The sequence below is a fragment of the Oreochromis aureus genome, linkage group 7, assembly GCF_013358895.1.
Source record: "Oreochromis aureus strain Israel breed Guangdong linkage group 7, ZZ_aureus, whole genome shotgun sequence".
NCBI classification, from domain to species: Eukaryota; Metazoa; Chordata; class Actinopteri; order Cichliformes; family Cichlidae; genus Oreochromis; species Oreochromis aureus.
In genome coordinates, this window is record NC_052948.1 from 12,301,111 (window position 1) to 12,327,822 (window position 26,712).

Sequence of the window (26,712 nt, forward strand, 5' to 3'; positions counted from 1 at the left end):
AAAGACTTGGTAATAACGCAGGACTGGCTCTAGGAGTGAACTTGATGGCTTATATGTATCTTGCTTATTACAAAATTATTGCTTCAAGTCATGCAAACCATATTATTTCACTAAAATATGCCCTTGTAGCTACATTCCTAAATGTAGGCACATTAAAAAAATATTCAAATACAGATTAAAAAGGAGGAGGCTATTAAACGTTTCATAGCATGCTCATGCTATAAACTGGGGCTAAGATATTACTAACAGATTATATACGCTTTTCCCCCCTGCTGCTTTATACATTTAGTACATAATTTACATTTCTCTAATGCCACAATGTCACTTTAGCCACATTTGACTTATTTTATGTTTATTTTAACCATTTTGTACGAAGACACTTGTGTATTGTGATGATTATTTACTGCAGTGCTCTCCATTTTTTAAAAACTATAGCTTAAAGCAAAACACAGTCCGTGAGCCATCAAACATTTACCCGTGGTTCGCTGAACAATAGCCACATAATAGTAACAGCAGCTGTTCACCTCGTGACTCGCCTCATCTGTTTCACTTCACTTTCACACTCCTGCTGTAAATACTGGTACTTGAAACAGTCGCCACGATGTTCGTTTTTCTTGTGCTCTTTGCGGCCTCTGTAACGTCAGCTTTTCGCCTGTCTGAGCAAGGTAAGTCGCTTTATTTGTTTGGTAAAGTGCGCTTTATATTTTTATTCCTTTAGTTCTTTTTTACTTTGTCATTTGCGCTACACCAGCTTTCGCTTTCATATTTACGGCCATGGCGTCTGTACGTCTCCTATTGTTTCATGTTCTTTATCGGACACTTTTTAACATTTTTTTTAACATGGATTATTTACAGACGAGTTTCACTTCAAGTCATGGATGGCACAGGTAGGTTATAGCGCCGTGAGATAAGCAAAAGATTGAGCTCAGTATGTTGTTATGAGGAAGTTGACTGGTGTGAAAATCATAGTAACAATGTGGCTCAAGTGCGCACTGCACTAGAGCCACGCATCAACCTTAAAAATAAATGTCTAAATCAGCACCCTTCCTCCATGTACAGTACAACAAAGAGTACAACTTGAAGGAGTACTACCAAAGACTGCAGATATTCACAGAGAACAAGAAGAGGATTGACAAACACAATGAAGGAAACCACTCCTTCACAAGTAAGACCTCTTTGTGTTTGCATTAACGTTTTGTTTCACGTGGCTCATCCTAAAGTGCTTTCACCTGCATTACCTCTCTTCCTGCAGTGGGGCTGAACGAGTTTTCAGACATGACATTCAGTGAATTTCGAAAGTCCTTCCTCATGTCTGAGCCTCAGGTAATGATGCTCATACAAGAAGCATTTTGCAATGATGATTAAGCTGTTTTTTGTTGGGGTGTTTTTTGACAAGTTGATTTTTGCAGAACTGCTCTGCCACCAAAGGGAACTACTTCAGCAGCAATGGGCTGCTTCCAGACTCCATCGACTGGAGAAAGAAAGGGAATTATGTGACACCAGTGAAGAATCAGGTGAGACTGAACCTCAGACATCCACATGCATGGTTGCTCAGTCAGACAGTAGATTAAAAAAAGTAGTATAGTAATAGTAAAATAAAATGTTTATAATTAAAAAGGAAACCCTTTAAGGGGATGCAGTTTCCCCACAATGCAGTGAAAAATGTTACTGTTGCATGTTGAGAACAGGTTAACTAAACTTACTTGCTGAGCGGCATTGCAAAAACTGTTTGCCCCTAAATAGTTTATCCTGTGTTCTTCCAAATAAAACATGTCAACAAGCCTGCTGTGAGAAAAAGACCCAGTGTTAAGTTGAGTTTGTGGGATTTTTTTTAGTATTTCTTTCAATGCATAAAATCTTTCCTAAAGTCTTTGTGCGTGTGTGTGTGTGTGTGTGTGTGTGTTTACACCAAAGGGAGGTTGTGGTAGTTGCTGGACGTTTTCCACCACTGGCTGTTTGGAGTCTGTAACTGCCATCAACAAGGGGAAGCTTGTACCGCTGGTGACTTGTTTTAATTAGCTGATTATGTATCAAAAATTGCGCTTCATGACAAAGCGTAATGACTAACTTTCCTGCCTATTGCGTTAACTAGTCAGAACAACAGCTGGTAGACTGCGCTCAAGATTTCAACAACCATGGATGCAATGGGTGAGTCAAACATTTGCTACCTTCCCCTTTAAAAGAAAATTCCCTGTAACCGCTCACTCATTTAATATAATCTTAATTTTTCTTTCAGAGGTCTTCCCAGTCAGGCATTTGAATACATCATGTACAACAAGGGACTGATGACCGAGCAGGACTATCCATACACGGCTTTTGTAACTATCAGCCAGAAAAAGAAACATTAAACAAAGCAGTCTTTTTGGTTACATGCAGTTGTGTTTTATGGCTTAATTTATTTTAACTGTGTCATTTTGTCATTTTAGGAGGGTAAGTGTGTGTACAAACCAGGAAAGGCCGCTGCTTTTGTGAATAGCGTGGTGAACATAACAGCAGTGAGTATCCAAAAGGGATTTTCATCAAGGAAAAGTCTTAAGAGAAGCGAGTGAATGATGACGTTTTTCTGCTATCTGTCAGTACAATGAGCTGGAGATGGTGGACGCTGTCGGGACACACAATCCTGTCAGCTTTGCTTTTGAGGTGACCTCTGACTTTATGAGTTACCACCAGGGTGTGTACACCAGGTAAGAGGAGGCCATAATTTCAAATGTGTCTTTTTTCATATTTATTAACACATACTAACTATTTATATGGTGACTAGATTTGACATAAACAAATGCAAGCAGATTCTCGCATGTTTGCTCTGGTCATTTTTCCCTCGCAGTGTCCATGAAATGAATGGAGCAGACCTTTACTTGAACCTTTAGCAATGATCTACTGATCAAGTCTAAACACTTTAAAAACATGAAGTACAAAAACCAGTATATTTAAAGTGTTCATTTAAAATGATCGATACATTATTCTGCAAACATTATTTTTTGACAAATGCTCACATAAACACATATGCTCTAAACCTGTTTTTCATTTGGACAGCAAGTTTACCACAACCACTGCTGCTAAAATAAGAACTGTGAAAAGAGGGTTTAGAGTATTTCATTCAGTTTAAAATGTCAGTAAAGCTGTTACTTTCAGACATTTGAGAGGTTTAGTTCCTCTTTCTGAATAAAAGATATTTATGGAGTCAGAAGAAACATGTTCTGCTTTCAGCACTGAATGCCACAACACCACCGACAAAGTGAACCATGCAGTTCTGGCTGTCGGCTATGGACAAGAGAATGGTACTCCTTACTGGATAGTAAAGAACTCATGGGGATCAAGTTGGGGCATGAACGGGTAATTTTTCTAATCAGTCACATGTAGAAAAATATCCCTAAATGTTATGAACCAAAGCAACAGAGTAACAGTTTTGTCCTCTCACAGGTATTTCCTCATTGAACGTGGGAAGAACATGTGTGGACTTGCTGCCTGCGCATCATTCCCAGTGGTGTGATTGTTATATGTTTGCACATTACAAAAGGGCTGACGATTAAGCCAGTTCATTTTTATATTGTTTGTACACAGTTTGTTTTAAAATCAGCAGCCTGTGCATCTACAGATGTGTTGTTTTTCCAAAAAAGGGAAGAGGTTTTAACCCCCATTCAAGCACTATGACAGAAGGATCCAGGTCACTACACTATGAAATAAATGCAACTGAAATGATCATTTCATTGAAAATTATTCAAACTGTTTGGATAAAATTTGCAAATAAACTCTATTAAATATGTCGAGTTTTTATTCAAAATGCACTGCAGTAAAAAGTCACAGAAAACAAAGAGACACAATTGTTACACCCCTCTGTGACAATTTTATTGTAAATATTTTTTTTTTTTTAAATCGGATATTCTATTCATTGGCTTAATTAGACCATTGTGACAGGAATGTTGCAGGGTATGAAGGGCATTATCAGGTGTTATGTGTAAGTGCTGCAAACAACGTTTACCCGGTAGCTTGATTTTGTGTCCCCGGTGTCAGTTGGGTTAGGGCAGGGGTCTGCAACCTTTTACACCCAAAGAGCCACTTGGACCCGGTTTCCACGCAAAAGAAAACACTGGGAGCCGCAAATACTTTTTGACATCTAAAATGAAGATAACACTGTATATATATTGTTTTTTGTACCTTTGTGTGAACAACTAAGGTGTGCTGCTTATGAAATCCATGAAGTGCTACAGAGAAAATTACATTTTATTTATGTAATCAACACATTTTGAACTCTTAAAGAAATATAACAAAAGCAAAGACACCCAGCTGAACTAAAATGATCCATGTAGCAAACAAAAACTGTTGTGAGCCGCCTCCCTTATATCTCCTTTGGGCTTTTGGAGCCTTGACCTGACTTTTAAAAAATAATTGGTAAAAAAAAGCTCTATGCTGCTGAAAAATTGAAAATAGATATTTGCAAAATTCTGCCTAAATATGTATTTTACCTGGTTAATGCGTGCGGCGGGGGCGTGGTCTGCAGCGCCGCTGCAGGGAAGGCGGACGCACCTGAGCGGCACCCGCAATCACGCCTCGCCGCCTTAAAGTCTGCGCTATCTGTGCTGTTGTGTTGGTGGTGTGTGTCGGGCTGTGAGCTGCGAAGCTACAGCCGGCTGTATGCGTACAGCAACCGCGTGTGAAAAGCGCGTTCATGCAAACATCGTCGGGTCTGCCGTGGTATGTTTACAATGGGACTTCTGCTCCTGAACCTCTGCGCACAGCGTCTGCTAATCGGTGCTGTGCGAAGTCAGTTTACGCAGGACTGTAAGCTGTCGTCTGTGAGGCGTGAGCAGTGTTTGTCTTTAACATAGTTCACGGTGCAGCTGCTGACATAATGTGGATCCGAAGATCCATAATTGGCCTACCCGGGGTTGAAAGTCTCGATAAATGCACGGTGTTTCGGCGGGAATACCGGCTTCCGCGAGTGTGACGCTTATATTGAGCGAGGAAAAAATAATAGAATATAATTTTATATTTATATTTCAATATCACAATAATCTTCCAATTTAGAACTACAAGTTTAAAAGAACTAACATAAATAAAATACACTTCAGCGAAATACTTCTAATTTATTTTCCCAAACGTTGCCGACCCCTGGGTTAGGGTTTCAGATTTTTTGTTTTTTTAATGCAACTGGGCAGCAGGGGTCGCTGTTAGGTAGGTCTCCGGTTTACGGTAGCCAGTGGTGGGATGATAATTTGTATACATAAAATTATTGCGTTTTGTGTAAAACTATCGTAGACGGCATTAGATCAGTTCAAAGTTAAATTTTAGCCTGCTTTTGCACTATAAACAATTATAAAATGTATGTGTGAAACCGGCGCAATGTGTTTCGTGCACGTGGAAGACTACATTTCCCATGATCCTCACGCCGAATCAGCCTCGGCCAATAAGAAGTCCGTTTGTTGAATGGGCGCAAAAATCTGTTGTCTGGGTTTACAGGTACACATTGAGAGAGTTAGTCTTGTCAAAAACAAAGGAAAAAATTATTTAACTGTAATGAACGTTACTGAGCTTTAATCCAGTGAGGGGCACGAGTGAAGCGCGACTCTTCGGGAGACAGGTCGCACGTCGTGTCTAGCGTAATGCTAAACAAACTGCTCGCTGCTACTTCATGAATTGAGCTCATATTGCTAGCCAGCTAACACGTTAGCGCTGATTCTTACAAACAATGTCCAGTCTACCACAAAATAACTTGAAGGAACAGCTAGCGAGGCACAGCAATGCTGCTCAAAGCAAGCAGTCTGTTGCTAAACCTAAACCGGGGTAAGTATGGTCAAAAAACCGCAAGGATAAACTGCTAGCTAACTGTACGCTTTGCTAACAGCACAACGTTTTGTTATTTACTGTACACTCTGTTTAGGGTGACAGTGCTGGGCATGCGATATGGTTTCGAATTGCGACAATTTTACCTCAAAGTCTGTAAGACTGTCTGTTAGGCTAGCTGTCTTAACAGTCATATTGTTTTTGTAATTCAGCTCCTTGTGTGTGTAATTTTCAGGGCTTTTTCTTTCAAAAAGAAGTCCTCATCAGGTACGACCAAGGTGGAAGTCCCTACCAAGGTAATCAGCTCAAATGCTTTGGCAAACAGGAATGTCAATGTCCCCAAGAGCAGTTTGGTGACTAAATCTCCTTTGACATTTTCAAACAAGCTTGAGAGACCTCAAAAATCCAAAATCAACAACTACTTCTCTGTAAGTTCAAAATGCAAGCCGGATGCCATCAGCCCAGCAGATATTGCCTCTCCTGCATCCCAAACACCTTCAGTGGTCTCTGATATTAAGTCGGCACCAGCTCCAGCTAAATCTAACAGCCAGTCTTGTAGCAGTAATTCATTCAATTCCACAGCTCTGGATGTGTCACGTAGTTTTCCTATGGACAACTGGGATGATTTAGATGACTTTGAAACACCAGCCAAGGGAAAAAACAACTCATTCAGTTCAGAAGTATCAGAGAAAAGCAGCAAACTACTGCCATCCCCTACTGGAGAAAAAGCAGAATCGACAGGGAAATTGAACTATGATTCCTTATTTAAAACATCCAAATTAACTAGCAAGAATGGTAAACAAACCTGCATGGAAACAGATGAGCCGGAGGAAAATGTCAACACCACTGCAGTTTCACCAGGACCCAGTTTGAACCAGGAACCAGCAGACTGGTCAGATGAGGAGGAACTTGCCATGAAGATGAACAGAAAACATCCTGCACATCTAAAGCATATCATGAGTGACAGTGAAGAAGATAATAATGCTGAGCTGGAACCTTTTAAAGGAGGCACAGGTAACTGCTTGTTTATTTTAGGTATACACTGGTCAGCAGATTAAATTAAAAAAAACAAACAAACTATGTGCTACCATGTGTTACTCTATAGGTAACAAGGAAATATGGATTGACCCAAAGACAATAGAGATAGATGACAACTCGGAGCCTGAAGACAACCTCGACTGCATTCCACCTTCACCCATCCCTGATGAGATCACTTACACAGGCTCAACACTGGAGACAAGGTCAGAATGTAAACGTGCTTGCATATTTTACCAATCATACTTGTTTGGAGCAGCCAAAATGTTTGAATGTTCTCTTTCATCCTGGAAAAAGTTGTTACTGGCAGCAATCTCTTCTCTGTAGTGATAATAGTTAAATTGATGGGGGAAGTTTTAAGTATAGACAATATAAAAGACAGCCTTGGCTTCAGAGATGGTGCCAATGAGCAAAAGGCTTAAAACTGAATTTAATGGCCAGCAAGTTTGGTTCCTCCGAACTTCTGATCTGTGGGGAAAAAGACCTGTGGCGTTTTCATCTTTGACCTTAATAAATACTTAGCTGATGAACTTAATCACTAGTTTCAGGTCATATTTATTATAACATGAAAGTCATTTTAAAAATTATGGTTGTTCTAAGAGTTCTAAATGTATCACATGACTTGCTTTATTTTCAAACAGAGCTAAAACAGCTGATGCTGAAATTGGAGATAATGCTGTGAAATCAAAGAGCCCCGTCACACTGCATGAACCATCTGAGCTCTGCTTAAAAGACAAAACAAGTGAGTGTTGTGCTTTAAAAAAAAAAAAAAAAATTAAAAATCCTATACCTCATTTTATTCAAAAGCATGTTTTGTTGTTTTTTTCTTTCCATGTATTGAATTCTTTTCAGATGAAAAACTTTTTGCTATCATGGAGTCCATTTGTGCTCTGGTTGACTCCATCCCTGAACATGAATTAATTGCTTTGTCCTGTGGAGATGAACTTTTACTGAAGAGGGCCCAGAGGTGTGTTAGCTTTGTGTGTAGTTTTGGCATTATTCATGGTGTTTGAATTAAATCTCAGTATGACCATAATCACCTACTTTTCTCCTGCAGGAAGAGAATTCTTGCAACTGGCGGTGACTGTTTGTTTAGGATGCAGCAGCCAGACAGCACAGTGATTTCTGAACCCAGCTTCAAAGAAACCTCCTTTTCAAGCAACGGTGTTTCATCCAACAGCTCTGTGCCTGTGGACTCCAAGAAGCCTCCTCAGCATAGAAGATCTTCAGTCATCTCTGTGGACTATGACTCTGATGACTCTGACAGTGTTATTGATTTAAAGCCCTTGGATAATAAGGACAGCAGGGCAATAGGTGTTGAAACTGACAGTATCTGTGACTCTCCATCAGCACACAGGCTCACAAAGCCATCTTTTAATATATCTGAGAAATCGAGCATTGATCTTGATGGCTCAGACCTCTTCTTCTCACCCAAGGAGTCAGAGAGTGGTGTGCAGAAGAAATCGAACAACACCCCAACGTTTGTAGCTGCTGAAGATGAAGAAATGGATGACTTCTACAATGACGACTTTGATATAGACGACTTTAATGACTCTGATATCCCAGATTACTTTGACGAACCACAAACTTCATCAGCTGTGACTACAGCAGTGAAAGAGGGGGGGCCGAGCAAGTCCTCATGGGAGAAGAAACCAACAACACCTACTTCTGCTCCAAAGCCGTCAACGATTTGTTCTCCAGGCAAGTCATTTTGTACTTACTGAATCTATTTTTGAGGCATCTGAGAACAGCCAATTGTTTCCCTCTGGTCCACAAATCTCAGACATTTAGATTGTTTACACATTACAAGTGTATTGATTTCATTCACCTGAAATGCAAAACTCCATATGAAAGATAGATTTAACAGAAAACATGTGTTTTTAAAGGAGGTCTGTCATACCTGATAAACACAGGAACTGATTTTTGAGGAACTTGTCTTTTTTGTGTCTCTATTTGCAGAACCCACATTCAAAAACCCAGCTCATGATCGCTTCAGAGGCTTCAACTTCCCTCATTCACAAGAGATGATGAAGATCTTTCACAAGCGTTTTGGACTTCATCAGTTCAGGTTTAATCAACTAGAAGCGATTAATGCTGCACTACTGGGTGAAGATGCGTTTGTTTTAATGCCCACAGGTTTGTAAAAGCATGCTTACAGTAGCAGTACAGCGGTTGCTGTGAAGATGTCCAGGTATCTTAAACTGTTGTATTATTTTAGGTGGAGGGAAAAGCTTGTGCTATCAGCTGCCTGCCTGCGTCTCGCTGGGGGTCACTGTGGTGGTTTCTCCACTCAAATCACTCATCGTAGACCAGGTGCAGAAACTCACCACTCTGGATGTAAGTATACTTGTTTCCACTCGTCTATTTGATCAGAGAAAAGTTTGAAGTGCTTATGCGTGTACTCAGAAAGTGTATTAAATAAATTAGTTAATTTAATAGTTTTAAAAAGCATTTTCATTTTTACAGTTTTTCAAAACTATGGGTCATTTCATATCTTAACTTTTGGCAGTCAGATTTGGTTCATTTCACCAATTGGCCCCTGTCTGCCACCTGATTAGCTGATCATGATTGAATTATAACATGCATCTCAATATCAAGGCCCAGGGGCCAGAATTTGCCAGGCAAAGACTCCAGTCTGGTCCAGGGGAAGGCCTTTGAAAATGTGAAGGAGGGCAAGTTTTGCACTGTTAACTGTGTTTTTATAAGTCTTGTTTTTCCTGCTGATAAACACCTCCCCTATGGCCATTCAATTACCAAAGTAATTAGGTAACATATAAACAATTAAATAACAGAAAAATTCGTGTCTACAATTGAAATGTCTGTTTTTTCCAAAATAAGTAAAAGGACATTTTCTGTGAGTTAACAAAAGTTTTCTGCTTTATAATTAAATCACGGTCTGAGCAATGATGTGCCACAGCATTTTCTGAAATGTTAGACATTTATTTCTCACAATTTAAGTCCAAAGAGTCATGCTGACAAATTTCTTTAATTTACTACAGCAGCATTTCTTTATCATGTAGATACTGCATTTGATTTGCTTATATCAAGATATCTGAGGTATTAAATATATAGTTAAACTTCCTTAGACTGACGAAGAGGAGTTTCGCTTGTCCAGCCCACTTGCATTAACATTTTCACTAACAGCGCCACACTACATGGAAAATAGTAATTTCAGTCTTGGTTTAGGAAGTTTGTTATAGTCCTAGTGTTTTTTGTGTTGTGGTTTGTTTTGTGTTTTTGTTTTTTAATTTTTGTTTTTATTGTATTGTTCTACATTTCAGATTCCAGCAACAAGTCTATCTGGTGATAAAAGTGATAGTGAAGCATCGAGGATTTATATGCAGCTTTCAAGGAAAGATCCCATTATCAAACTGCTCTATGTCACACCTGAAAAGGTGAGCTTTTTGTGACTTGTAATCTAATTTTGAAAGATTTAATTATGTTATAATTGGATAATTAAACATGTCTGTAACTATAAATTTTGTAATGCTTAAAACTGACGACTCCTTTTATTCCTCACTCCCCACCAAAAGGTGAGTGCGAGTAACAGGTTAATCTCCGCACTGCAGAACTTGTACGAGCGAGGCCTTCTGGCTCGGTTTATCATAGATGAAGCCCATTGTGTCAGTCAGGTATGCTCCTTTTCTTTCATGCGCACCCAGTCCTGCTGTACGCTTTTATTTTTAGCAGCAGCCATTTTGAATCATCCCATCATTTTAAATCTTTCAGTGGGGCCACGATTTCCGCCCAGACTACAAGAAGCTGCATGAACTGCGTCAGAAGTTCCCCAATGTGGCAATGATGGCTCTGACAGCCACGGCTACGCCACGAGTGCAGAAAGACATCCTCAACCAGCTGAACATGAGTCGACCCCAAGTGTATGTGTTCACTTTCAGCCTCTGGCTTAGATTTATTGTGTGTGTGGGTGTGTGGGTGTGGGTGTGGTTTTTTTCTTGCTGGATCAAAAAGCAAAATGGTAACTGAACATTTTTCTTCCAATGTGTTTTCAGGTTTACAATGAGCTTCAACAGAACAAACCTGAAGTACGCGGTGCTGCCCAAGAAACCCAAAAAGGTGGATGAGGACTGCACCAGCTGGATCAAGAAGCACTATCCACGTAAATAATTCAGTACTTTCTCTGATCCTGGTGCATGCTATTTTCAGAACACTGTCATAACTGCTGTGTTAAATTTTTAACTGTATATGAACACTTTGAGCCCTCACATGTCTGGAACAGTATGTGGGAAATCAAAACAGTTTGCAGACAACAAGCCAAGTGGATTACTGTGTAGAATTTTATTATATCAAGTTGTTGGATGTTATTTTGGATAGAAGTAAAATCCCCAAGTTCTTTTAAATCTGTGTTTTGTCGGAGGTTATGTGCATCTGTCTGTTGTTCTGATGCAGGTGACTCTGGCATCGTGTACTGCTTGTCTCGTAACGACTGTGATGCCATGGCTGAGAGTCTTCAGAGAGCAGGGTTATCAGCCCTGTCATATCACGCAGGACTCAGTGACAGTGACCGAGAGTATGTGCAGAGCAAATGGATCAATCAGGATGGTTGCCAGGTCAGCTCAAAACTCAAATTATAGATATTATGAACATAACCAGCAGTCTGGGTACTGGCCACAAAGACGAGATCACTAGATGGTTGTGTAATTTAAAGTACAGTTTTGAGTCATGCTTGATATTGCTCTTCTTTCATTGCTGCCAACAGGTCATCTGTGCCACCATAGCCTTTGGCATGGGCATTGACAAGCCTGATGTGCGCTATGTGATCCACGCTAGTCTGCCTAAATCGATGGAAGGATACTACCAGGAGTCAGGGAGAGCTGGCAGGGATGGAGAGATCTCTCACTGCATTCTCTTTTACTCCTACACCGACGTCCAGCGCATCAAGAGGATTATCAGCAGTAAGTGATAGAAAATCAAACCGTCCAGGCCAGTTCAGCTCCTAACATGTTTACACAGTGTCTTTTTGGCTTCTTGCATTATCGCAGTGGACAGAGAAGGCGACAGACACACCAAGGCAACTCACTACAACAACCTACACAGCATGGTGCACTTCTGCGAGAACGTGATGGAGTGCAGAAGAATTCAGCTGCTTGCGTACTTCGGAGAGCTGAAGTTCAACAGAAACTTTTGTAAGGACCATCCAGACGTCAGCTGCGACAACTGTACCAAACCCAACGTAGGAATCATTTCTTCTATGTCGATGATATATGTAACTTACCGCCAGCTGTTTGTAATTGACCATCAATGTTCCTTAAAACAGCAATACAAGATGCGAAACGTGACTGAAGATGTGAAAAAGATCGTGAGGTTTGTCCAGGAGAACTGTGAGAAAGTCGGAGCAAGGTTTGGCAAGACTGCTAACCAAAACAGACTGACCCTCAACATGCTTGTGGATATCTTCATAGGTACAGTACATACACAAGCAAGCAGTAAAAATGCCTTTGTCAACTAGACAAGTTGATATTCCCAGTACAGTTGTTTGAAATATGTATGGTTAAAAACTGTAAATGTTCTTTTATGTCAGGCTCTAAAGCTGCCAAGGTACAGACAGGAATGTTTGGCATTGGAGCAGCCTACTCCAGACACAATGCTGACCGTCTTTTTAAAAAGCTGGTTCTGGATAACGTCCTGGTTGAAGACCTCTACATCACCAATGGTGGGCAAGCTGTGTCTTATGTCTCCGCTGGAACAAAAGCCATGAATGTGCTGTCTGGACACATGCAGGTAAGAGGTCGCACATCAGCATTTAAGGCCTTTACAGACCTGACAGGCATGATAAAATCAATTATCAATTGTTTTTCATGGTGCTTTTTAATTTGCTTGCAGTGTGCATTACAAATTCATATCCTAAAAAAATCTGAATTTGTGTCATTTTTACTAGAAACGATTGGTGTACAAAGGGCTTTAAAGTGTCATAAAGAGAGGTAGAGTAGGAGTTTGCATTGAAGTGCTGCCAGTCATTGAAAACATTGCTGGCTCTAATCATTTCCCAGGTGGAGTTTTATGAGACCGAGAGCGCGTCCACCATCAGGAAACATAAAGCTGGCACGGCGAAGAACATCTCCCGGAGAGAGGAGATGGTGCAGGAGTGTCTTAAGGAGCTGTTGGATCTCTGCAAGCAGCTAGGGAAAGCGTTTGGCCTTCATTATTACAACATTTTCTCCACTGCCACATTGAAAAAGATCGCTGGTAATTAAACTTCTCAGACACAGAACTTTTTATTTAATTTCAAAAGCAAACATTTTGTAACTTGACACGCTTTTTGTCACATTCAGAAAAGCTTTCTTCTGACCCTGAAGTCCTCCTGCAAATTGATGGTGTAACAGAAGATAAACTGGACAAGTATGGAGCTGAAGTCATTCAGGTCCTACAGAAATATTCTGAGTGGCAGCTACCTGGTAAGAGATCCTACTGAAGTTTTGCACATTGCAACTTTTTGCATCAGATGATGGTGTTCTGTCGTCAACCTATCTGGCAGGTGGGCAGCATGTACACCTGAGTTTGTGAATAAGACAACTTGAAAATGAGGCGACATAGAAGCTTCCAATTCTATCATAATGTATCTCGGACCAGTTTAAATCTGTGACCTCAAGGTCAGATGTCAAGGTTTCTTAAAATCTTGTGAATGTGATAACTTGAGATCAAGGTGTGTAGGATTTTGAAGTTGACACCATAGGCATGTCTATGAGGAAGCTGACCACTAGCACTAATTTCACACATTGTGTTTAATTTTAATTTTTGTGTTTAATTTTTTCTGTGTATCAGAGGAGCAGGCTGACAGTGGGGGCGACGGGTGGATAGACACGGCACGAGGTCACACTCGTGGAAATGACGAGGACGACACAGAGTCCTCCACCTACTTCCGTAATAAGTCTGCACAGGGACAGAAGAGAAAGAAGGCTCCGTTCTTTAAGTATTCCAAGAAGAAAAAAGGATGTGGCAACACAAGCTCCAGTTCTAAAGGGTCTGTAGAGTGTTTTCTCACATGTCATCATCCAGTTGGAGATCATATTTGCCAATAGGCGTCACCTTGTAACTGAACTCTTCTTTTGCTTTCTTTTGTCTTGCTGTGGTGGTTTTTGTGGATTTAGCCGTGGCTACAGCAGCAATAAATCCTGGTCGTCCTCCAGCTCCAGGGGTGGAGGTCGAGGGTCCAGGAGCTTAGCAGGTGATGCATCAGCAACCAGGAGACCAGGATTACTGGCAGCCCCGATGCCTCAAAGCAGCCAGCGTCCGTTTTTAAAGCCAGTATTTTCACACTTTAGCTAGGACTCCTTCGTCCCGTATCTGACTTTGTAGGCTAGTAAGCTAACTTTCTAATCCACCAAGCTGCTGCTGCGTGTTGGACCAGCTAAAACTGCATTTTCTGTACAGTTATCGCATATTTATATTGTTGTACATTTTTACTTGAATTCTGTGGCCAGAATCCTTCCCTGCACATTTATGTGCTTATCTTATTTGATAATAAAAATAAATTAAAATCTTATTCATGAGTATCAATTTAACTTGTTTTGGTTTGTTTTTTTTGTTTTTTTTTTTAACACAAAACCACACGAGCAGCTGCATCTGTTTTTAACATTTATTTCAAGTTTGAAGTGTCTTATTTAATGGCACCAGTTACAAGGGACTATTGGAGAGAAACAATATTTTATACTGACTTGTACAGAAGGTTACCTACAGTACAAACATTGGTTTCGGAATGGATCAGACTGAACAAGAACTGGATTTGGCACATGGATATATATATATGTATATATACTTGTATATTTAACATAATTAAACAGCAATCTCCGATCTGAGGATAGAATGAGGCAGACTAGAGAACACGCCACCAGACATGGATATGCATATACACTCACTGACGTGTATGCACAGTTGTGTGAAGGTCTGTCTACTGGGAGCGAGCAAAGGGGCAAAAAGCAGAGCAAGATGTTTTGGGTTAGTTTCATTAAACCCTTCGCACCATCCACATTAATGTGACAGGGGCTCTGGCCAGGAAGGAAATCAAGCCAATTAAGAACAAACCTAATTGTGGTCAGGTAAGTTGGTTTGTGACTGCAACAGAAATCTTAAATTCTGATTTTTTTTTTTTTTAGCTGTTTTAGCTAATAATGACTCAGATATGTAGACAATATAACACGTCACAGTAAAGTGCAGTCCAGTAGAATTTAAAAAAAAAGCAACCTCAGGCATGAAACTTAAGATCTTTTTGTTACAGCCTTCATAACAATCGATCAAAGGTTTACAGAAATCTATGGTACTTGGCTGTCGTATGAAATTGCATTTTAAATCCATGCAGCTTCTGTTACTGGGTTAATTCTCATCACGTGTATTTTACTTTTACTAAAATTAATGTTTCATCTTCCACTGCAACCACATATTTTTTGAAAAAGTACAAGTATGTCGCTTCTTGTCATCTCCCATGAAGTACAGTAACTGCAGAATATGTAAACGTGGCGCTGCAACTGAAATGTAATGTCAGGTTAGTCACAGGAAACAGGCTTGCAAAGGTTTTTGCCTGCCTGTTGAACACTAGAGTCTAAGACAGAGCTAAAAACAGTTTTTCCCCTCTTGGTTTGGGAGATTTAAGGATGGAGAAGTCTGTAGCTGAAAGAGATGTTGCGCCTCTCTGTCTCCAATCCTTCATCTTTGCCACTTTGGTAAACTGCAGAGTGAGGATCCAGGCACAGGGAGCAATGTTTCGCTTAACAGTGAAACAACAAAGAAAACAGCAGAACAAACATCCACACAAGAGGTCTCTGAGGAAAATGCCATTTTAGAAACTGTGATTATTGATTGCAAAGGTAACCGAGCGTCTAAGCGTTCGAGTCCAAGCATCGTTGTTCGAGTGAGCACAACAGCAAATTGGGGGAATAAATTTGACTCATCAAACATTAGTCATCATTAGATCTTAGTATACATGTTTTTCATACAACTTTTTGCTCTTACAGCTGTTTATTGCTTCATGAATAATGCTGCCTTCTTTTTTTTCTTTCTTTTTTTTTAAAATTGTTGCATGTTCAGAGAGACCGCTTAAGCTACATAATGCTGAGAGATGTAAAAGGAACACTTTTAAAAAAAAGATGTCTACAACAATGCAGCCTGGCTGGACTAAAGGGTCATACTGACCTCAGTGAAAAAGTAATAAATATGTAGTATGAAATTACACAAAAAAAAGTCAACCCACCCACCCCGCTCCAACCCCTGGTAGGAAAAAATGTGCTTTTTTCTCTTTTCTTCACATAAATAAGCTCCTGCACCAACAGCTTTCTTGCTAGTGTTGCTGTATTGATTCTATTTTTCCCTTTTACCATTGTGCTGAGAAATGTCAGTGCTGTTACCTCCACCAGAGATAACGATGGCCTGTGAAAGACAATTAGCCAAAGGAGTGGATCCAGCCACAATGCCAGCGTGCAAGCTACTCTGTCTGCAGTCAGGCCGTAGCCGAGGACTTATATGCTCAGTTTACACAGGAGCAAACAAATCAAGTAGCACCATCAAGCCTTTAGTGGAGCAGCTGCAGGAGGGGGTGTGTAAAAAAAAAAAGAAAACATTAACCCTGTACAGCCGTTGACCAGCCTTCAATTCCCAATTTACATGGTAATTAATCCTTCAGAACTTCTCTACGTCTCTTTCTCGTCACCCCTCTCACTTCTCCTCCTTCTCTGCTTTAGTCTGTCCAAGCCTCCACTCCGTCACCGTGAATCTTGCTTCCACTCCTACATGACACACTAACACATACACCCGCACTCGGTGCAGGAGATAGACACACAATACAAACTCCCCCCCCCCCCCCAGATTTTAACCAGAATCCAGCAGCCACGACAGTTATTGCTCCCTTGAGCTGTGAGACGGAAGAGCCTCAAGCCTGACCGAGACACCAAGGGGCAGATGTTATCTGATATAATCCTCCAGATAAAGAAAGGGTTCCTCTATGCAGTCTGTCTCCACCAAAGTCAAGATTTCCGGTTTCACATTAGTTAATTCTAGATTAATTTATTGTTTCAATGTGATTTTCCTTAATCTGACCAACAGAAACTGTATTTATAAATGCAGAGAAAAGATAATTATTGCATTAATAGTAGCTAATTTTATGCAATATCAAAACAGCCTCCAGTTCATCTTCTAGCATTTATCACTCCCAGTTTTTTTTTAAGGTTAAATCTTTACAAATGTCAAATTAATTTGCGTGTTTGTTTTTCGCTTTTTTAAGAGGACCTTTTATATCCTTAAGAGTAGCTTCGCATGAAAAACAGCTTAAAATAATGATTATTTACCTCATTCTGTGCTTTAGTGCAGCCCTTCAGCTTATCTTCTGTCTGAAATGAGCCATTTTAGCTCCTCCACTCCATCAGGTGAGTGGTGGTTATGTGCGCACACAACCAGCACTGTGTGCCTAAACATGACCATATTAGGGACATCCGCTCTTACTGACATCATGCAGGTCCAAGGGTCCAAAAATAAAAAAAATAAAACTGTCAGCAGCCCGAAGCCTGAGCTTCTGTCTCACATGGATTATTTGCACATTTGTATACTCAACTATCTGAAATATGAGCATCCAGCATATATATATTTAAATATGACAAAAAAAGAGAAAAGCCTAACAGGTCCCCTTTAACGTAGATCCAGTCAGTCAGGCTCCGTCACCTCTCCAAATTCTTCAAGTAAAATAAGATATGATAAAGTTATGAAAGTCGGACATATGTTTTTGAATTATTTAGTATTGGTGGTACAATGACATTCCAGATTTAATTCAGTCTAAATGGTCATTAAAGTTGCACACACTCTGCTGGTGGAGTGATGGGAGGCATAATTAGTGTTGAATGGATCTGGATAAAAGCCCTGTTTTTTGTTTTTTGTTTTATTTTGTTGTTTTTTGTTTTTTTTTCTTTTTTAGACCTCCTTCCATCTTTCCATAAATGCTTCTGACCTTACAGCGCTAAAAAAGGTATAATTTAATCTCAATAACAAAATAACATTTCAGTTCTGTTAAAATATACATGGAAAACGTGTCAATATATATTAGGAAACAAACTAATTTGTACAAAAAGTACAGTATTACTCTTATTCTAACAATAATAATAATATAGTCAGAGCAAGGTTGATATGAAACCAAAATAAATCAAGAATTCTTCATACAAACAAATCATTGAAATTCATCGAATTTCAACGTGATGAAAAAAAAAAAGCAAATCAAATTAAAATGAAGAAATAACAAAAGAACTGAACCAACGAGCACATTCAAAGTTCTTAATTATTAAAACCACGTCAGCATTGCACATCTACCTAGACTATCATCTACTGGTGCCAGTGAATCTTTGCTCATCGTGAGCGTTTTTCTAACGTCTGACACTACTGGGCAAATAACACTACAGGTATTGGTACTTATTTCACCGTATCCTTATAAAGTGTTAGAAAATAACCTTGCGAACCTTGTATACAAATGTATACTGAAGTCTAACTGTGTCTTAAGCTATCAATAAATTCTATATTCCCAAAAAAACTCATTAACCACCCTTTCTGTTTTCCGTTCCACACGCCTTCACTATTATTCCCTTCAAACTGCTTTGTTTTTCTAATGAGGTTAATCTGCTGCCGACTTCTGATGGGGATGAATCGATATCAAAAGCTATTACACCACTTTGACTCGCGTATGCTTCACAGCAGAAGGCCCTTTGACTCTGACGTGACTCTCTTCCATCTTTTACTGACAAAATCAACTTCCTTGATCACCATTCATGACCCCTTCTCCTTCTGCTAATCGTGTTTAAACGCAATAAATAAGAAACGAAGGCAACGTTCATCTGTTGTGACAAAAAAAAAACATCTTCTGTTCCGGTGAAAGGAACTGTTTAAAATCCTTTAGTTCTTTGCTTTTCTCTTAAATTTTTTTTCCTTTGTTTTATTTGAAAAAATAAAATACCTGAAATGGCTTGAAATTAAAAAAAACTGCAGAAAAAAAGTGTCCTGGCTTTTGTAGAAAAAAAAAGGAAAAAAGAACAACGTAAGCGAAACGAGGAGGGGGTTGGGGGGGTGAGGGCAACTTAAAGTGGAGGAGGGGGAGAGAGATCCTGGCCCGGTGTTACCAGGAGTGGTCCAAGCTGTATGTCTGCAGGAGGAGGATGAGAGAAGCAGGGTTCATGGTTGGGACGAGGCTGCCCTCCATCACTCCGGAGTCCTAACCGTCTTGTCAGACCCCCGAACAGGTTTATGGACTCTACGACCTCACTCTCACTTGTTAATGAGCAACTCGCCCACCCAGCGGAGCTTGCAGGCAAACCACCGCCTGAGGGGACAAAAGTATTCGTAATGGAACTGCTCAAATTCGGGGGTCTGGCGGATATCAGTTAAAAATGCAATGTCAAGGTCTGACTCGGTGAGGATGATGAGGAGGAGGAGCAACACAAAGAGGAGTCCAATGGTCACAAGGAGCAAACGGAGGACACTTAAGACAAACTTATTCACCTGTTCCACCTCGCTGAGGGCTGAGTCCCCCCCTGCGCCCTCCTGTGCAGATCTACTGTCCGCACCATAATCACCCCGTTCCCCATGCATAGGGGTGCCCGCTTCCAACTCCTTTTCCTCCTCAATGCTGCAGGGTGCTCCATTGATTTGGCGTGATACGGCTAGTTCCATGCTGTGCTCAGCCACCGGCGTGGGCAGGACGCTGTCAGAGGGGCTGTAAGCCTCGTCAGAGATAACTGCCATCCCCTCGCTGGTATCTGCGACCTGGCTCCGGGAGCGTGGTATAAAGGATTCCCCGTGGGACACTGAACGCACCGGTGTAGAGTGGGCACTGTCACGCAAGGACTCCAGACCTGCAGAGGAGTTCAAAGAGGAAATAAAACAAGGGAATCACATGAAATAGGAAATATTACACACCTTTTAGACATAAAGAACTTATATAAACTTGGCTATAAAGGGGCTTTATCTATATGCTATGATAGTGGCACAATCGCAAATAATTTTGAGACTATTTTATACAAATTTCCAAACCTGCCTGTCTCTCCAAGTTTTGATTGGTCTTTTTAACTGAAATTAGTGCAAACCACAGCACAGAGACAGCACTCCCCAGAGGGATATCTGTTGGATGCTGCTGATGCTTGTAAATCCTATTTTAGTTTTATTAGATCTGAGCGCTACATTTGACACTGTGACTCACTGCATTTTACTGAATGGTCTCCAACATTAGGTTGGCATCTCTGGTACAGTCAGTTTTAAGATGGTTTTATTCTTATTTATATGATAACTCTTTTAGTGTTGACATTGGCAAATCACAGTCATCCTTAATGAAGATGACCTGTGGAGTACCTCAGGGATCTGTCCTCGGCCCTCTCCTGTTTTTTCTTTCTCTACATGTTATCCCTGGAATAGATCATCCATAGTTTTCACATCCATCTTCTTCCTCACATTTGTTTTAATTTAACAGTTTTTTGAATTATAATTTTCTTTATTCCTCACTGTTAACCTCATTGTGCTGTGAGTATTCCTACACCTAATATGTTTTAACCTTTAACTCCTCTTAAATGTTTTAATTACTTTTTCTTCACTTGTTCTTGTTGTTGTTGTTCTTCTTGCTCTTGTTAATATTAAAGTGAACGGTCAGTTATACTTTCCATCTAATGAGGCACTCACACACACCCTTTACTGTAGTTCTGGTACTGTTGAAAGGTTTCTGTTTGACCAGCAGAGGTCTGTTACAACGTGCAGACACACAGGCTCCACTTTGAGAGCTGAAATTTGATCATGCTTTCTCCACAGTCAAGCAGTTAATGTGAATCATTTTAGGTAGTCTGTATTGTCCCAGGGGAAGATGTGTTTTCACAAGTCTGTCTACACAAACTATAGAAATAACCATGGCCAACATATCATATGGATCCTCCTCTCCACCCAGTGTGCATTAACACAAATGAGCACTAATAAAGTTTGTTTGTTCTGCTCTTTGAAAATCCAATATTGCCAACATTACTAACATACTCATTTTGAATCCAGTCCAAATGTAATGTACATATCCTTCAACAACAAAGCAAACAACCCACACGGGCTCTTACACAAAGAGGGTTGGAGAGTGCCGGTAGAAGGGCATCAACCCAACAGCAGGAGCGGTATCTTCACATTTTTGTGACACATCCCAGAAGGACCACTGGCAGAGCCATACAGAATGAACTCCAGCAGGCTACTCATGCATCTTTCCAGATCAGAATCAGACTCTATGAGAGTGGCATGAGGTCCAGACCTCCTTTAGTGGGACCTGGTTGTTGCCTCCCCACTGCACCTGCTGTCTCTTTGATTTGCACCAAAACAGAAATTTAAAGTGGTTTATTTTTCCTAACTGGACAGACTGATATCCCTTTAGTTTAACTGACTTCGTGTTATACTGATCGACTATGGTTCTCTACTAATGATCGACTCCTACTGTGTTTATTTCTTTCTTTCAACTCACCATTTCTGGGTCAAAATCACTAATCTGCTACATATTTAATGTTGTCAAATTCACACACTTGAGTTTTTTATATTCTTGTTTTGATTTCATTTCAATTCTACTCATATTGAGGTTCAACTCTGATTTTGAATTTTGGTTCTTATCTGTGTAAGTTTTTGTGTTATTATACTGATATTTTTCTTTTCTTTTTTTTGAAATCATTTTATTTCTTTCAGTTCTTGTCTTGATTTTATTATGATCCCAGTATCCCCAGCGTATCTGTTTTTTCGCCTGTTATTTATGGTTTCCTCCTGTGTTCTGCCCTCACCTGTGTCCTGTGGTTCATTCATTTGTTGTGCTTGCTTGCTTCCCCTTTGCTTGCTGTGCTGTTTCTTTAGATTAGGTTTTACTTTTATTTACCTTGCTTGTGTGTTAGCCATACACTCGCTCCTCACGATTATCCCTGACAAAATGAATCTTTATGGAATACATGACCAATTTTTTTTTCCCGGAAAGACAGTTATGCATTTATTTACACAAATGCCTTGTTTAAAAAGAGAATGTAAATATTGAAAGGAAATAAAAAAGAGAGGAATGGCATGCAAAACACACTGGAATCAATCAAGTGACATTACATTTACAGTATGTGCCCTTGTTATTACTGTATTAGAAGACCCCAAAACAAACGTCTCTGACCAGAAGTGCCATAAGGCAGAGCTGCTACTTGACTAAAAACACTATCATCCCATAGTGTTACAAGCAACTATTGAACAGAGGTTCAAAGATATACAGTACTGCAGCTGAACTGGTCATAGTACAGTACAAGAGAGGCACAGTATAGATGTCAGTGAAGATGAGCTGTTGAGCTCTTTGCTGACGTAATCACATTCCCCACAGTGTCAAAGCAGCAACATTACACCTTTACTAAGAGAAGGGATTAAAATTCAGCTTTTGATGAGGAAGCACAACACGAAAAGGACTTTTTAAAAACTGTAAGAAAGTAGGGCAGATTATGCCCGGCACCTAAGCCTCTGCAGACATGAAACTTAAGTCAAGTGAAAAGAAAGTAGCATAAAGGCTGTGTGAATGTCAGCGGCTATCTTTACTCAAAGTGTTCTGTGTTATGCTTACAGCAGCGAGCCAGTGAGTATAAAATGTGTTTGCCATTTGTATCTGCCATATTTAGAGCTCTAAATTTTGAACACTCTAGCATAATAAAACTTTTACAGGAACCACACACACCACATTATCGTGCTGTACTCTTGAAATATGACAATAGTGGCTTAAATTTGCCTGTCCAATAAGCTGGAAGCGCAGAAGACCACAGGAATTGTATCACTTTCACCTCACTCAGGAGGCAGACACTAATTTAGAATAGAGAACCGGCACGTCCATGTAAAGCACACTCCTGGCTGGCTCTGTGGTGAGTTTACCTGGAGGATTGCTGGGCTGAACGGAAGGTAGCGAAGTGCCAGAAAGAGGGGTAAACTTGGCAGACCCCTGCGGCCCAGTCAGGGCAGGGTAGAGGGGCAGGACGCCCAGGGCCTTCCCCAGCAGTCGAGGCCCCAGGCTCAGCACACGAACTTTCACATCCCGGTAGCAATGATTGATCATACGCAGGTGGACATTCACCCGGGTGGTGATGCGGATCAGACACTTCACCATGGCTGCAGCGTGCACGTGCTTATCCTGTCCTTATGGTCCCTTTCCAGAGTCCAGGCCACAGGGTGTGTTTGTGTTAGGCCGAAGGGTTCTGCTTTAGTTGCGGAGGTGAAAGAGTGGGTTCCTACAGCAGTACTACAATCACTAGCATTGGCCTGGCCTGGTTTGGCCCCACCCAACCCAGTGACATAAATGGAGTAAAAGACCCAGGTTATTTTCAGCTGGCGTATTAATACCGCTGCAAGTCACCCAGTCAGCACACACACTGGTGGGTGGGTGAGGAGGGGTGCGGGGAGCTTTCTTCAACCCACAGCAAAAGACCCTCTAAGACAGTACACCTGCTTCTGACCTCTGAGTCCACTGAGTGGTGGTATGTACTTGAAAGCCAGGCAGGCAGACCAGGTCTAACCCTAACCCACAAAAGGGGTGTACACCTGCTGTGTCCATCTCAGATAACAGAAACACTCAAGCCACCTGTTCAGGGCCAGGAGGCCTGCAGGTGGGCTGAATAAGTGACTTTAGCTGCCACAGTGTTGCACAACATGCGGTCAAACATACACACATCTCCGAAATGCTGCACTGAAGTAAGGCACGCTGACTGACGCACACACCTGCAGCATGTCCCACCAGCATGGACTGCTCCAAACAGCTCTAGTTACATCATGTGTTTGTGTGCACAAGCGTTTTGTTTTCTCAAGAAGAGGAGGATCTCACGCATAAGATCAAGATTAGATCTTATTATTGACGATTTCAAATTATGCGTGTCAGTGATTCAAGTGAACAGCCCCTGGCGCTTGGTACGGTAATAGTGTGGAACTCAGTTCTTACCCTCCATGATAGATATGTGCACAGCTCTCCGACGCGTGCGCGGTACGCTGCTGAGCCGCGGCCCGTGGGTGATGGATGGACAACTTCTGCTAGGCACGAGGCCAGCTCTGCAGAGACAAACACAGACAGGAATGCGTAAACATCTGAGCTGTGAGTGAAGGTACTGTGGCCAGTAGGCGCTGCTGATATAAAGACATCTACAGTAGCTTGGTTCCTAAGAAAATGGAGGAAATTAAAGAAAATTGTGATCAAACATTCTGACCTCTCCTGAGTTCATAACTCTACCTGTGTATTTCTGGAGGTTCGCGTTTGATTTTGGCACTCTGCTCCATCACCTCTTTTGCCACTCGCCCACTGTTATAAAGCACAGAGACGATGCTCAGGATGAGTTCCACATACACGCACACTCACACGCACAAAACCATTCACCCACCACGGTCTCACCCAATGCTATGAAAGCTATAACTGCAGTGGATGAGTATAGTAGATGAGCATCATGATTGATTTTGTCCTGGTGAATTCAGCAGTTTGTAACTGAATTACACCCAGTAAGACAAATGCACACACAGACTTCTTGGCAAAAAATATAAAAACAATGATCATGGTTTGCCTTTTAAAAGTGAACTCCACATTTAACTGACTCGAGTGTTTTGGCATCGCCATCTTGTCACTGAGAAACTGAGGTCAATCTAAAAGTAGCCATGCTTTTAAGCATACACACTCCTATGTTTTCTAAATGGGATTATAATTTACAAAATGAACATGATGTTGTATTAACCAAGACTTAAAACCAGTGATTAAGACAATAAATGCATTATGAAAATGTTTATAAAGGTCATAAATTAAGAAGCAGGCTTTTCTGTAAACTCGATACTTTTTGTTGTTTTTTTGGCACCTAGAGGAGTGTCATGCTTTCTGGTCATGAGAAAAAAATTAAAATGCCATTTTAAAGGCACTTCCTCATTGGCTTTCCTTTGCAGACCCAGAAGTTCTCTAAGATTTTCTACTATGGCCAAAAACCTTCCTTATCGCTGGTGTAAGAAGCTTTACTAATAACTTTTCAAAAGACGATTTAAACAGAACACTGTTTGCAAAAAGAGACAAATTTTAAATGTAATTTTTCTTTACAAACTAGACTCAGAAATCTTAAATTGATATCTGAAAACCAGTATAAACAAAAATACAAGAATTATAATTAAATTAATGCCGACAGTAATAAACTAGACTCTTTGGCCACTTAATTAGGTACACCTTTTCAACTGTTCAAATGCAAATATCTAAATTCACTGCATTTAGGCATGTAAGCATGGTCAAGACTGAGCGTAGGAATGGGAAAGAAAGGGGATTTCAGTGACTTTGAATGCTGTTGGTGCTAGACGGGCTGATCAACTGGGATTTTCCCACACAACCATCTCTAGGGTTTACAGAGAATGGATTAAAAGAGAGAAAATACCCAGTGAGCATCAGTTCTCCAGTGAAAAAGTCCTGTTGATGTCAGAGGACAGTGGCCAGACTGCTTCGAGCCAATAGGAAGGCAACAGTAGCTCAAATAACCACTCGTTACAAGCAAAGTATAGAAAAAGAGCATCTCTGAATGCACATCACAATGTTGAAGCAGATGGGTACAGCAGCAGAAAAACCACACAGGGGGCCACTCCTGTCAGCTAAGAACAGGAAACTGAAGCTACAGTTTGGGCAGGCTCAGAACAGACGACTGGAAAAACATTGCCTGGTCTGATCAGTCTCAATGTCTCCTGTGACATTTAGACGGTAGATTCAGAATTTGGTGTAAACAACATGAAAATATTGATTCATCCTGCAGTGTATCAATGGTGACAGTGGTGTAATGTTGTGGGGGATATTCATTTTAAGCCCCGTGGTATTTATTAAGTATCATTTAAATCTTATTTCCAATGTTTCCAGCACCTTATTGAATCTGCAATGAAGATTTAAAACAGAAGCAAAAGGGAATCAAACCCGCTACTAGCACAGTGTACCTAATAAAGTGGCTGGCAAGTATTTAAATATTCCGTAATTTTTATGTCATAATATAGATTTAAAACAGATACAAAGAAAAAAAAACGTGTCATGACATCAGTCCCCTTCATTTCCCCCTCTGTGTCCTCTGTCTTGGGAAGTGTCAGTCCTTTCCTCCAGGCAAAGGTACCCTGACTTTAAAGCACAGAAGGCCAGGAGGCCAAGTCTTCTGGGAACACTTCTCTCCACTCCAGCTGGGGGTTTTCTGCAGTGTCCTCCCCTCCCTGTCATCAGTCATATTGCCTTGTCGTGTACTCTACCTGTAGCGGAAACGGCTGCCCTTGAAGAATAGGTTGCTGCTGGACACAGTGCGAACCTGACTTGACTTCTCAAGCCTGATGGAAAAAGGAAAAGAAGAGAAAAACAAAACCAAAAAGTAAAAGTAAAGAAGCATTCAATCAAAGACAGCAAGAAGGAAAGTAACGACATTATCCCATATATTCTAGGGAGAACATGACCCTAATACAATCACACAGTTAAACCCCGAATGCCTGTGATCTTTTGTTTTCTGAATCTCAGAACAAACCAGGAACTAGGATCAAATATTCTTTTACTAAATTATGTATGTCATCTCTTTGCACTTTGGGCACTGCATCCTCAACATGACTCCATACAGGACTCATTGTTTATATTGTCATACTAAGTGAGACATGAATATTTAATATTTCATGTTGCTTTCGAGGGATCTTGTGTCCTCTTTTGCTCCCACAGACTTCCAAGAACAGTAAGATTTTAATACGTGGAAAGCTGATAAGAGATTAACAGTCTGCCACTTCAGGGAGTCATCGAAAGGGTCATGTAATATTTCCTCTATCCGTGAGTGTGCTAAGCTCGACCGAACGCACGATCCTCCCAGCCTCTGAGCTCACACACAGAGCTTTTTTGGGGGGGTTTTTTCTATTAACCATGATTCCTGGGCTGCAGAGAGCAGA

The 26,712-nt window shown here is 40.7% G+C and overlaps 3 protein-coding genes across 5 annotated transcripts in view; 2 read left to right on the forward strand and 1 right to left on the reverse strand.

Annotated features, from left to right (window-relative positions):
* The first annotated feature begins 519 nt into the window (after positions 1 to 519).
* On the forward strand, positions 520 to 3,761 carry ctsh (cathepsin H). The gene is made up of 12 exons (XM_031747446.2): positions 520 to 665; positions 856 to 887; positions 1,060 to 1,165; positions 1,253 to 1,323; positions 1,410 to 1,514; positions 1,915 to 2,001; positions 2,093 to 2,148; positions 2,237 to 2,318; positions 2,427 to 2,495; positions 2,578 to 2,684; positions 3,208 to 3,333; positions 3,421 to 3,761. The coding sequence occupies exons 1-12, from the start codon at positions 602 to 604 to the stop codon at positions 3,488 to 3,490; spliced, it is 975 nt and encodes a 324-aa protein (XP_031603306.1). The 5' UTR covers positions 520 to 601; the 3' UTR covers positions 3,491 to 3,761.
* Positions 3,762 to 4,672: 911 nt separating this feature from the next.
* blm (BLM RecQ like helicase) lies at positions 4,673 to 14,336 on the forward strand. 3 transcript variants are annotated; one of them, XM_039615549.1, is made up of 22 exons: positions 4,673 to 4,692; positions 6,017 to 6,077; positions 6,168 to 6,795; positions 6,887 to 7,022; positions 7,458 to 7,558; positions 7,669 to 7,783; positions 7,874 to 8,517; positions 8,776 to 8,952; positions 9,035 to 9,153; positions 10,098 to 10,211; positions 10,350 to 10,448; positions 10,546 to 10,694; positions 10,827 to 10,933; positions 11,224 to 11,384; positions 11,534 to 11,729; positions 11,817 to 12,007; positions 12,092 to 12,236; positions 12,356 to 12,555; positions 12,825 to 13,020; positions 13,107 to 13,229; positions 13,597 to 13,795; positions 13,923 to 14,336. In XM_039615549.1, exons 3-22 carry the CDS (start codon positions 6,390 to 6,392, stop codon positions 14,098 to 14,100), a joined length of 3,756 nt encoding a protein of 1,251 aa, XP_039471483.1. In that variant the 5' UTR covers positions 4,673 to 4,692; positions 6,017 to 6,077; positions 6,168 to 6,389; the 3' UTR covers positions 14,101 to 14,336. The 3 variants fall into 3 exon arrangements, with proteins under 3 accessions (XP_039471483.1, XP_031603235.1, XP_031603236.1); XM_031747376.2 differs by lacking the exon at positions 4,673 to 4,692 and adding an exon at positions 5,213 to 5,781; XM_031747375.2 differs by lacking the exon at positions 4,673 to 4,692 and adding an exon at positions 5,210 to 5,781 and having other exon boundaries at positions 6,017 to 6,795.
* A 67-nt stretch (positions 14,337 to 14,403) lies between these two features.
* The window catches only part of LOC116326235 (FERM domain-containing protein 5), a 70,946-nt gene continuing 58,637 nt past the window's right edge, over positions 14,404 to 26,712 (reverse strand). The window contains exons 11-14 of the mRNA XM_031747429.2: positions 26,041 to 26,115; positions 24,029 to 24,097; positions 23,744 to 23,850; positions 14,404 to 19,649 (exon numbers count right to left, since the gene is read on the reverse strand). Of these exons, the coding sequence (XP_031603289.1) occupies positions 19,063 to 19,649; positions 23,744 to 23,850; positions 24,029 to 24,097; positions 26,041 to 26,115 (838 nt within the window). The 3' untranslated portion in view covers positions 14,404 to 19,062. The remainder of the gene's footprint in view (positions 19,650 to 23,743; positions 23,851 to 24,028; positions 24,098 to 26,040; positions 26,116 to 26,712) is intronic.

Coding starts and splice junctions, on each gene's coding strand:
- ctsh (XM_031747446.2), top strand. CDS start 602: ATGTTCGTTTTTCTTGTGCTCTTTGCGGCCTCTGTAACGTCAGCTTTT. Junction 888..1,059: donor TCAAGTCATGGATGGCACAG/GTAGGTTATAGC, acceptor CTCCATGTACAG/TACAACAAAGAGTACAACTT. Junction 3,334..3,420: donor TCAAGTTGGGGCATGAACGG/GTAATTTTTCTA, acceptor GTCCTCTCACAG/GTATTTCCTCATTGAACGTG.
- blm (XM_031747375.2), top strand. CDS start 5,687: ATGTCCAGTCTACCACAAAATAACTTGAAGGAACAGCTAGCGAGGCAC. Junction 5,782..6,016: donor GTTGCTAAACCTAAACCGGG/GTAAGTATGGTC, acceptor TGTAATTTTCAG/GGCTTTTTCTTTCAAAAAGA. Junction 7,023..7,457: donor GGCTCAACACTGGAGACAAG/GTCAGAATGTAA, acceptor ATTTTCAAACAG/AGCTAAAACAGCTGATGCTG.